The 12,008-nt window shown below is 38.8% G+C and overlaps 1 protein-coding gene across 4 annotated transcripts in view; it reads right to left on the reverse strand.

The window, feature by feature from the left end:
* Positions 1-449: 449 nt before the first annotated feature.
* ano1a (anoctamin 1, calcium activated chloride channel a) overlaps positions 450-12,008 on the reverse strand; it is a 97,771-nt gene continuing 86,212 nt past the window's right edge. For 3 of the 4 annotated variants that reach the window (XM_040129839.1, XM_040129835.1, XM_040129836.1), the window contains 4 exons: positions 11,665-11,717; positions 9,142-9,326; positions 8,682-8,787; positions 450-7,262 (listed from right to left, as the gene is read on the reverse strand). In XM_040129839.1, the coding sequence (XP_039985773.1) occupies positions 7,020-7,262; positions 8,682-8,787; positions 9,142-9,326; positions 11,665-11,717 (587 nt within the window). In that variant the 3' untranslated portion in view covers positions 450-7,019. The remainder of the gene's footprint in view (positions 7,263-8,681; positions 8,788-9,141; positions 9,327-11,664; positions 11,718-12,008) is intronic. The other variant, XM_040129837.1, reaches the window with a different exon arrangement.

Consider the following 12,008-nt stretch of genomic DNA (forward strand, 5'->3'; position numbering starts at 1 on the left):
TCTTAAAATCTCTTTGAACATTATTGTCCTGCCACTGTAATGCACATGGGAGAGGATAGGAGCTGATAAAAATGTTGATGTTTTCCATTTTTACCGTGCGCTCAGACCAAGGAGCTGAACAGCATGTCAGCACAGGAGGCGTCGCCTGAGCAGCAGCTTAGCAGAGCAGCAGCAGCTCTGTGTGTCTACACAGGAGGCATCCAGACTCAGAAGGAAGACATGCAGACATTACTCAGGGTAGAAAAACTACTGTCACCTTGTCTGTGTGTTTTTAACATAGAAGCTCTATTTTTTTTTTAATATTAAGAAATAGAACACAATAACCAAGTTCATTATTATTCTTTAAGTACTAGATTTATTAAAGTGTAACACTGTGGTCCAGATTTGCAATTAATCAAACTACCAAAACTAAGTGAAATGCAGGAATTTTTAATAAAGCGCACACCAGGTAGTTCATCACTCATTTATTTGTAGTTAGTTTAAAGAAAAAAGACTCCAAATATCAGAGACAGACACATCTGTTATACATGCATATACACTCATGCATGTTGTGAAATGTGCATTGACATACATTATAACAGATGTCAAAATTTGTAGTGTTTTATTGATCTTGTAAATACACCATGGCCACAGACGGCAGGAAGAACACATATCATGAGGGACATGGACAGGGACGGGCTTCACATGTGACATCAGGTTATAAGAGATTCTAAGGGGAAATATTCTTCGTAATTGATCACTCAATATCAATACTAACCCTACTTACATACACAGTATTAACAGTGTTAAGATTTGCTAAAAAAGTAAATGTGCAGTTTTTGCTCAAACAAGCAAGTCATATCCCAGAAAGAAGTAATGTCTACTGTGACAAAATGTCTTTGAAGGCTGCATTGGAAGATGTTTTCCAAGGTATCCTTCCAGATACACTGAAAGAGGTCCACATTGATGGTTACTAGTACAGTAAATAAAGAATGAAAATTAAGACAATTAGATAAAGTATATCCTTGTCATTGTGAAAGTCCGTAGTTGATAGAACAGTGGTCCCATGTGGGCTGATAAAACCCTTTCAACATAATAGATGCACTTAAAAAAGCCTTGTCATAAAAAAAAAACTAGAAAACAAACCAAAAAATACATATACAACATTTTGACCTAAAAGCCATTATACATTAATGAAAATTAAAAATGCATTAATACATTCTACCAGTCTGGGTGAGGGCTTAAATTTGGGGTAGTTTAAAATATCTACAGCAGGGGGCAGGATCCGACACACGGATGACTGTAGAATGTACGAGTAAATGCACATTTCGGTCTACAGTACATGTATGTTCTTCAAAGTGATATCCAGTCACTCCCACTTATGTATTTGCAGTTTGATAAATAAAAAATATATTTTTTTCTGTATTTGTGCTTGAGTAGTTTAAGAGTTGCAGCTTTAGGAAAATGTCAAATGATTTATAAGGTTAATATAAGGCAAGATAATTATATTGTAACAGTGCTGCCTTTCCTGGTTTGACTGAAACACTGTGGAAATCTTAAATGAGCCAGTAATGGTTTAGAGAAGATGATCGGTCAACTGTTTGAATCCCCGGTGCAGCTGGGAGTATGTAAGGCAGGGTATGAGAGTCAGTAACACCGTCTCCTACTTCAGCAAAAACAAAATGCAAAGTCCCTTTAAATTAAAATATAGAGGCAAGATTCTTCAGTCACACTTGTTCTAAGATGCAGCTTTCTGACATTATATGAGTATGATGGCAAACACTATGACACACACATGACTACCATTTTCTTTGCATAGCCTTAAATTTGTCAGCACACCTGTCCCATAAATGATTAAACATACATGAAACCTTTCATTCTTAAGCAAGATACCTGAAAACAAAATTCCACCAGGTAAACAACTTTCTAAATGAAAACAATTTCTAGAGAAGTTTCAATCAGATTTTCGAGCTAATCATTGTACAGAGACTGCTCTCACAAACAGAGTTAATGATCTGAGACTTAGTTCTGATGCCAGGTAGGGTACCGTTTCTGGTTCTCTTACATTTATTGTGCGGCAATGACACAGTAGAACAGGACATTCTCCCAAACCGCCTTGAGAACTGGGTTGGTCTCTCTGAACGTGTTCTAAACTGGCTCTGAACGTACATTACAAGAAGAAAATTGTATGTTTCTCTTGGGGACCATGTGTCAAAGAAACCTCCCCTGACATAACCTCTGGTGTTGCACAAGGGAGCTGCCTTGCCCCTCTGTTGTTCTCACAATACATGCTTCTTCATCATCATCAGGGAAGATAATGTTAGCTTCCATAGCTACAGTGCTGATACACAATTGTACATATCTGTTGAGCCAAGTGATGTAGATGCTTTAAGTTCCCTCACTGCCCGCCTGTCGTCAAATAAATAAATGGATGGATTATAACTTTCTAAAACTAAATGAGGAGAATACTGAATTTGTATTAAACCCCGTTTACACCTATCATTAAAATGCGATCTGTATCCGGATACCTAAGCAAAAATGCATGTTAATGCAAGGTGTAAATGCATTGTGATCAGAATGTGGCTGGATCTGCCTAACCACTTCTGGAGGTAGCCCGGCTTGCATTGTGTTTGTATCTTAGGTAGGTGTAAACGCAATCTGTACAACATGCCATCCGTACCTATGCAATGTCATTATTCCCGCTCTGACCTCTGACCCGACGTCTGACCCTCTCTGACTGCAAATACCACTGAGTGCTCCTCACATCAGAAGTTAGCTAAATTGATGAAAAATTTTAAGAAAGAAGGTAATAAGGGTTATAGTGACTGGTAGAAAAGGAAGATGCGTGTCCCTGGAGCCATGAGGAAACAAGATGTTTATGGGGTTTTGGGGTGACAGTGCTTTCCAAGCAAAACTGGACAGTTCCTACAGAAATAGGTCCATTTGCAAGGACATTTCAAAACAAATGGAAGAACCTGGCTGCAATGCCAATGGAAAATAAAACATCTAACGGTGGTTTATCATAAAGCTAATGATAATTATAACAAAAGTGGGCAGTCTAGGATAACTTGCCCATTTTCAGAGGAGGGCGAAAGGACTCTATGCAACTGTGCAACGTCGTTGCCTACTTTAACGTTAGCCAGTGTGGAGCCAGCCAGCGACAATAACATGGACTCCACTTCAAACAATAAAGGTGTGCTATCCTGCTAACACTGACATTAAAATTTAATTGGGCTATTTTCATAACGAGAACATGTAGCAACATCAGCATTTGTTAACATAGGATAAATGAATAACTCGTTAACATGTTTTGAACTTGACAGAAGGTTACGTTTAAAAAAAATAATGTGGCATTTCTTTCAACACCTCAAATAAATAACACCCAGGTTTTTCTCCAAAGGACAGAGATCCGATTTGAATTAGTTTAATGAGGACGCATTTAAAAATACCAGGTGTACATGCAAAGCCAAGATTGCATTGTTTATTATCTGGGTAAGGTGTCTGGATATAGATCACATTTTAATACTAGGTGTAATCGGGGTCTTAGTTGGCCCCAAAAGTAAAAGGGACAAACTTCTTAAAAAACTTCGTAATCTGACTCCCTGGATCCAACCAGAAGTAACAAGTCTGGGTGTTAATTTAGACTCCGACTAAGTTATATATAAAGGTGTACAGTATATATGTAGTGACCAAGCTGGCATTCTTTCATCTCAAAAAGTACGGCCATTCCTGATCCAGCAAGATAGTGAAAAATATATTTATACTTTCATCTCAAGTAGTCTAGACTATTGCAATGCACTTTTTTATTGATCTCCATAAAAAGTCCATTGAGAGGTTGCAACTTATCCAGAACACTGCTTCTAGAATGCTAACAAAAACAAAGAAGAGAGAACACATCACTCCAGTCTTAGCTACACTGCACTGGCTATATTTTAGAACAGATTTGAAAGTCCCTCTACTTGCACACTAAAGCTCTCAACAGCTGAAGACTGGCCTATAATCACTGAGTCCCTACTCTATAATCACTGAGTCCCTACTGAGATTTTTTGTTCCTTCACAAGCCCTTAAATCCTCTACTGAGGGCTTTCTAGTTACCCTGAACCCCACAAAACATTTTCTCAGCTGACCCCAGGGGGGCCACTGTAGGAAGAGCATATCCAAAGATATTAGAGTGGCAGGCTCTGCTGAAATTTTGAACTGGCACTTAAAGACATATCTCTTTAACCTAGCCCTCTTCTAACACCACTTATTATGATGTGCATGCTTCACATGGTGTCCCAAATGCTGTTTTTAAATATTTCATTATGCCTTTAAATGTGTTTTTTTAGTTGATTATGCATTTAAATGTTCTTATAAGCTGATCTCTAAAATACCTGGCTTTCACTGTAACGCTAAGCAGTTTTATGTTTACCTGTTTGCTTTTGATTTATTCTGTTCCCTTTTTTCTTTCCTTTTTAAATGTAAAGCACTAAGCTGCATGTTTTGTATGAAATGTGCTGTACAAATATAGTTGATTATTATTGTTATTAAATATTTGAGCAGCAAAACCTTTTAATAAATTAAGCTGAAAATTTTAACAATATAGGGTTTTATGACACAGACATATTATCACCTTTTAGATTGATATGACATTTATACATTCACCAGACACAGAGCAACATTATCATTCATTTGGGGTCATGTTGATTGTAACAGTTTTATAGCTGCACTAGTCATTTTAAAACACAAACCTAAAGAGAATTATCAACAACCCTGCAGTTCCCCTCAGCTCTACACAGTATTTTACTGTCTTTCAGTTCATTGCTTTGGTTTTATGGACTGCAGACTTCTTTACATAAACTTTGTTCCCAGCAGCTGTTTTGATAGTTATCAATTAGCTTGTTATAAGTTAATCAGAAATCAAAGAGCCAGATAGAAATACCTGGCTTCTTAAAGGTATAGTTATCGATTCAAATATAATACGCTTTTTGTCAAATTCAGTGAATAACCCCTCCAGTCCGCTAGCTGTCCGTTCTATGTGTGCTGAAAAACAATCCAGTGTTCCTACGCAGCCCTGGCTCTGTAAATGGAAAAACAAACAAAAATGCTCAGACCGAGCCACGCAACACCATACTCAGGCACAGGACAAGGGAAAAAAGAAGAGAAGAGGGGAGATGGGGGAGAGGGGGCAGTAGGGACAGGAGGACAGGAGGAACCTATTGTCAAGAAGGAGAGATGGCCGAGAAACTGCCAAAGAGGAGAGGGTCAGAAGAACAAAAACTGAAAATGGCACTGCTATGATCAGGCGAGGGCGAAGAGCTGTGTTAACATTGCTAAGGCTTTCCAACCGAGAGTTGAAGGCACGAAGACGGATGTGGAGGTTTCTGTTTCTGTTTGACAGGTATGTAAAACGTTAATTTTGTTAAAACAATCAAAGCAACTAGCTCCCGCTAGGTTTTACTCCGTTGTGTTCTGGATGCTGTGTTTGTGTGCATATTGTCTGTTTGATGATATTTAATATTATGAGGTTTATTTTGCTTCAGCTATGAGTATCCACTTCTATACCATATAAGACGCTCTGGGTTCTGCCATTGTGTCGTTGCCTTGGCGATGCGCGTCCATAATTTGGGGGGTGGAGCCTCTGAAGGAGCATTGGAGGGAGGGATGTATTTGTTTTGCTGTTGAGTTAAAATATCAACAGTCTTACTCCATAATCGTTTGCTCCTCTTTTAAGCTAAAAGGACAGTGAGCAGTGGACTGAAACACTCCAAATGAATGCTAATGTTGATTTGTATTGGATGTGTAAATGATTATTTGCTAACATTTGTACCAAAAAAAAAATTTATAAGGTGATATTTCAGTGTTAGCTTGCTCTGCTGAAGAAGAAAAATCAGTTAATGCAGCTTTAAGAAACAATATTGAAATTACTGTCATTTTATGACTGTGTGTAGAAAGACGTCTCTCCCCAATATCCGATGTAAGGGTAAACAGCACAAACAGTGAGTATCTACAGCATCTCAGCTAGGTCAGACGGAGCATGACATCATGACATCATTTTGTTTATACTGTAAATCTTGCCAAATGCAGCTTTAAATCCAGTTCACAGAATGAATAATAGTATGACTTGTGTTTCCTGGAATAATGCCACTGAGTTCTGTTAGGCTGTTGGTACTCAAAATGTAAAAAATGTAATAATGAGCACTATGGTGCTCATACAAGAGAATAAGTACAAATCGACAGGCTGCTTGACACAGAAGGTCTTCAGAACCTGCTGTTCATCCCAACAACCAAAGCACATGTGCCTAACCATGTTGCCTATTAAAGAAAATATATCAATAAATCGCTGCAGTGGTATAGAATTGTGCAAAAAAAACAATTAAAAAATGCCTGTCTGAGCCTGTCTGGGGGGAGGGAGGATGTCCATTGGTGTCGCATCTCACCAGTAAGATACCAGGAAATAACACTCAGCAGGACCATTTGGACGGATTGACTGAGGCTGACTTCAGTAAAAAAGCTGCATTTAAGTCCCATGGGAGAGGTGGCAGATTCACACTAGGTTGCAGGTTTGGCACTATTTTCTCAGACATCCTGAATGTTCTCATCAACAAGTCAATTCCCCCGAGTCAAATGAAGCTAATGGCTTGTTCCTTTCAATTATATCAAACAAATAATGTTTTGTGATCATAAATCCTGTGGCAGAGTATTTTCTAACTACTTGCTAGATTTTTTGTTAATGGCTGATAATGAAATTTCTGGCTTGCTGTACAATGTTAACTTAACTAAATTAACATGGGGAAAGTGTTGAAAAGAGGCAAACAGCCAATTTCTTCAAAGTTGAGGTTTTAACCGTCAGGTCATTCCTGGAAATATTCCCAAACAACGTGAATGCAGCAAAAGCGCTGCTACTTATTACAAAATGATCATGTGTTAATGGAAACTTATCTTAACCTTTACCAGCTAGCTATGAGCAGCTGATAAACGTATTTACAGTTTGTATATGGGTATTGCTGTTTGCTTGTTGCTGTTTCCGCTTGTTTTCTTAGATCCCAGCAGCTACCAGTTTAACAGCAGTTAGCGTGTGAGACGGGCCGCGAGCGGGGCTGTGGTGGGCTCTGATTGGCTGACGAGGGGGAGTTGCAGTTGTCCTGGTTGTAGGTGTCCCGTGCCGCGAGTCTTTTGCCTTGCTCCTCCTTCATAAAGAGCTCCACCATGAGGATCTTCTCCTTGTGGATCTGGAGGCTGATGTCCTTGGGGATGTCTGGGATCAGCCAGTCCACAAAGTCACTCATAAGCATCACCACATTCTGCACAGGACAGAGTGAACAGAGAGCAGATTGGAACACCTTAGAGATGGACATCTCCTTAATGCAAAGAACCACAGGCATAGTAACATTAAAGCAAGACTATTTAACTTTAGCTGAACAGTGGCCACATGCTACAGTGTTTTACTTTTGTGATAACTGATAAAAATGTTCTGTGCATGCTGAACCATAGTGTAACGGCAGTACAAGTCAAGTCAAGCATAGTGCGCAAACTTTAGATTTTTGCTGACTTTAGCCACCATAAGCTATTGGTCATACCACACCAAGTAAGGCTGTGTCTTTAAAACTCCTGAGTGTACTGAATTAAGCAACAGTGTGCTCCTGATTGTAAGAAGAGGATGTGTTGTTTCTTCTCTCAAAAGTTAAATAGTCTCACATTTAATCTATAACTCAGAGAAAAACATACTGGACAAAAGATCAGGTAGCTAATGTCATCAAGCCCAGTGCTTTTTGCTGCTCTTCTAAAAATGTATTCTAGAAATAAAACTATTCTGTTATTGATTTATACTACATATAGCGCTGGACTCAAGCTTTTTCTTGATTTAAACAAGCTATCCAGGTAAAACAAGCCATGAATCAATGAAAAAAATACAGCATTACAACTTTTGTAAGTTATAATAAGATTCAAGTTTTTTTTCATGTATATCAGCAATAGACAACCATTTCTATCAGGGAAATGAGTAGATTAAAAGCTTTTAATGATAAAAATTAAAGTCTCACGACTAACTCCCACTTATAGCATAGTAAACCGAAGTTGTGACTTAGATTTTTGTGTCAATTATTTAGTGTGTCATAATAAAATTTTCAAAAACTGACCTGTGTTTTATAATTATGACTTTATTATTGATCCTCATAATTATGTGTGTAATTCTATTTGATTGTGATTCTTATCTCATTGGAAAGCACTTTGATCAACATTTGTTGTTTCACATGTGCTCAATAAATAAACCAATTTGACTTGAAATGCCATACTTTCATAATTATGAGATTCCAAACTACTAATTCAAAGTTGAAATAAAAAAGGAGGAGTTGAACTACAAAATAATACTTCTGAGTCACTATTTTTTTGGTAAAGATAGTATTTTTTAAAAACATAAACACAACATAAACAACAAATTATAATGCATCTCCCTTATATTTCTGTCAGGAGGAGAAGCAGACAGCCACAGGCCAGGTTCAAGCCATTACTTTCCAAGAGTCATTACATTTTCACTCAATTAATTACCTCATATTTCACTCAGAGTCCATAAGTCCATTAAATATGAATGAAGTGTTTGCCTATTTGTTTTTTTTGCCTATATAAAACACGAATCACGAAAGTGAGTGACATGCGTGTTTGAAAGCATGTAGAGGCATACAGTATGTGTGCTTTGATATTAATATCTGTGTGTTATTCTGAACCTGAAAGACAATAACGAAGGCAAGTCGGGCTGCCAGAACGGCCCAGAATTCCTTAGAAAGTTCATATGGCGTGCTGGACCACGGAGGCTCTCGGTAGTCCTTATACCTGGAAACAGAAAGCATAAGTGTGGCAACCCGTGATCTATTTAGAAAGTTTAGAAAGGTTTCATTTGATGCTTTACCATATGACAGATGTCCATATTTTCACCTCTTATACTCCCCATAAAAATGAAGGTAATCAACAATCAACACAAATAAGAAATAATGACACGGTATGATTGTACATACACTTATGTAATTGCAATATGAGAGATTAATAAGTAGATAAGTATTGCATGGGAGTTCTTGGTATGAGAATGGCAAATGTTAAAAACATCAAATATTGTCCCAATACACAACTTTAAGCAGACTCTGTGTATTTCCAAAATCAACAGCACCTGCCTTTAAAGTGAAACCTTACCTGCATATTTCTACTTTGTAGCCCAGGTGCATTGGCTGCAGGGGGTCTGTGCCTGGCTGGAAGTCACTGACATTGAAGTAAGACAGAGTGTGATTGACGAAGCCGTGCATGGTGCCATCTGGGCTGTACATATACTGGTAGACCAGCCGAGGGATGAAGTCAGAGGTGAAGGAGATGACAAAGGCCTGAGTGAGATAAAACTTTTTATCATTTACTGTCTTCATGAAATGAAATAAACTCAGACTCCTCCTGCATTTCTTGATTAACAGGACAAAAGAACTCCATAAGGTGACACTGAATAAATAAAATTTTTTAAAGGTATAGTCATCGATTCTAATCCAATACACTTTTTGTCAAATTCAGTGAATATCTCCTCACGGTCCGCTAGCTGTCCATTCTATGTGTGCTGAAAAACAATCCAGTGTTCCTACACAGCCCTGGCTCTGTAAATGGAAAAACAAACAAAAATGCTCAGACCGAGCCACGCAACACCATACTCAGGCACAGGACAAGGGAAAAAAGAAGAGAAGAGGGGAGATTGGGGAGAGGGGGCAGTAGGGACAGGAGGACAGGAGGAACCTATTGTCAAGAAGGAGAGATGGCCGAGAAACTGCCAAAGAGGAGAGGGTCAGAAGAACAAAAACTGAAAAAGAAAGTGCTATGATCAGGTGAGGGCGAAGAGCTGTGTTAACATTGCTAAGGTTTTCCAGCCGAGAGTTGAGAGGCACGAAGACAGATGGGGAGGTTGCTCTGTTCCTGTTTGACAGGTGTGTAAAACGTTAATTTTGCTGTTTCACAGAGCCAGTAGGTCAACATTGTTTTGTTCCGTTTGCTAATGTTTGTGATAGCTAATCCCATCTGGTTAGTTAGTAGGCAGGTACCGGTCTCACATTTGTGTGTCTGAATCACTCAATGACTTGCCCACAGACATTCAGCTTGCTTTCTAATTTGCCAAGATGTGGTGAGTTGTGAGTATCTACATTACATTTAGAGCCTGTTAACGATTTTTAGTTTTGTTAAAACAATCGAAGCAACTAGCTCTCACTAGGTTTTACTCTGTTGTGTTTTGGATGCTGTGTTTGTGTGCATATTGTCTGTTTGATGACATTTTATATTATGAGGTTTATTTTGCTTCAGCTATGAGTATCCACTTCTATACCATATAAGACGCACTGGGTTCTGCCATTGTGTCATTTCCTTGGCGATGCGCATCCTTAATTTGGGGGGTGGAGCTTCTAAAGGAGCACTGGAGGGAGGGATGTATTTGTTTTGCTGTTGAATTCAAATATCAACAGTCTTGAATGAATTATAGTGTGACTTGTGTTTCCTGGAATAATGCCACTGAGTTCTGTTAGGCTGTTGGTACTCAAAATGTAAAAAATGTAACAATGAGCACTATGGTGCTCATACAAGAGAATAAGTACAAATCGACAGGCTGCTTGACACAGAAGGTCCTCAGAACCTGCTGTTCATCCCAACAACCAAAGCACATGTGCCTACCCATGTTGCCTATTAAATAAAATATATCAATAAATCGCTGCAGTGGTATAGAATTGTGCAAAAAAAACAATTAAAAAATGCCTGTCTGAGCCTGTCTGGGGGGAGGGAGGATGTCCATTGGTGTCGCATCTCACCAGTAAGATACCAGGAAATAACACTCAGCAGGACCATTTGGACGGATTGACTGAGGCTGTCTTCAGTAAAAAAGCTGCATTTAAGTCCCACGGGAGAGGTGGCAGATTCACATTAGGTTGCAGGTTTTTGACAGAGAAACATCATAGCCTTGTTGAACTGAGTAAAAGATGGGCTACAAATGCGTGCACATATGAAATCATTTGTTGTAAAACTTCAACTTCGTGATGACAACACTTCACATTTCCCACCTCTGTAAGAAATTATCTCCAGTTTCCCAAACTCCAACATCTCTGTGAAAATGGGGAAATATGTGATTGTGCTCATATCACTCATCACAGAATTTAACCAGCTTTAAGATTTCACTGCCACAGAGAAGGAAACAAACCTCTCGTCATATCCCTTCTCTGCTGATATAGATATAGAAGGACATGCAGTTACTGCAATGTAATATAATGACACTTTCTGAAGTCTCCACCAGCAGATCCAACTTTCAGAAATCTACAAGGGTTTTTTGAAATGTCCAGATTTCCCCAGATGAGGCTCCAAGCCAAATGATGCTCAGAGTCCACTTCCATTTTCTCTGATAACACTGAACAAGAGCAGACTGAGGTCCAAGATGACTGTCAATCTCCTCCCTGATGTACTTTGAATCTCCACTACAGGACATACACCTCACTCATCACTGTTCCCACTAGGGGTGCTATTTACTGCTGAGTGATAAAGTCATCTTACTGCTGATTCAAGTGTACAACACGACTTTTTTATACATGTGGCCCCTGGCATGAAAAGTTTGGACACACCTGAGTTACAGCATTTTTCCGATCAACTCTAGCATGTTTTGGGTTTGCAAATGTACAGTGTCTGTAAAGATATATAAGACTTACTTACATTAACAATGACTGCTACCTTGCTGAGGCCTCTCAAGAGGTTGTACCAGATACCTGCAGAAAGACAGACCTGTCACTAAGGTAAAAACAGAGAAAACAGCAGTTTAAACATGAAAATACTGTACAGGGTCAGTACAAAGCAGCCACCAATAGATGGCATAAGCACCCACTCCACTAAAGGTGGAAAGACTTCACTGTGTGTTGTGTTGTAGGAGTGATAAGGTGAGTGGTTAGGAATGTTAGGTGCATGTTAACTATGAACTGCTCTTTATTTTACTGAGACTAGTACCATAGGTTCTGAGAGTGATTTCCATTCGTCAGGTCATTTCTGTACTTATTGATATT

This window comes from Xiphias gladius, chromosome 1 (genome assembly GCF_016859285.1).
Source record: "Xiphias gladius isolate SHS-SW01 ecotype Sanya breed wild chromosome 1, ASM1685928v1, whole genome shotgun sequence".
Classification (NCBI taxonomy): domain Eukaryota; kingdom Metazoa; phylum Chordata; class Actinopteri; order Istiophoriformes; family Xiphiidae; genus Xiphias; species Xiphias gladius.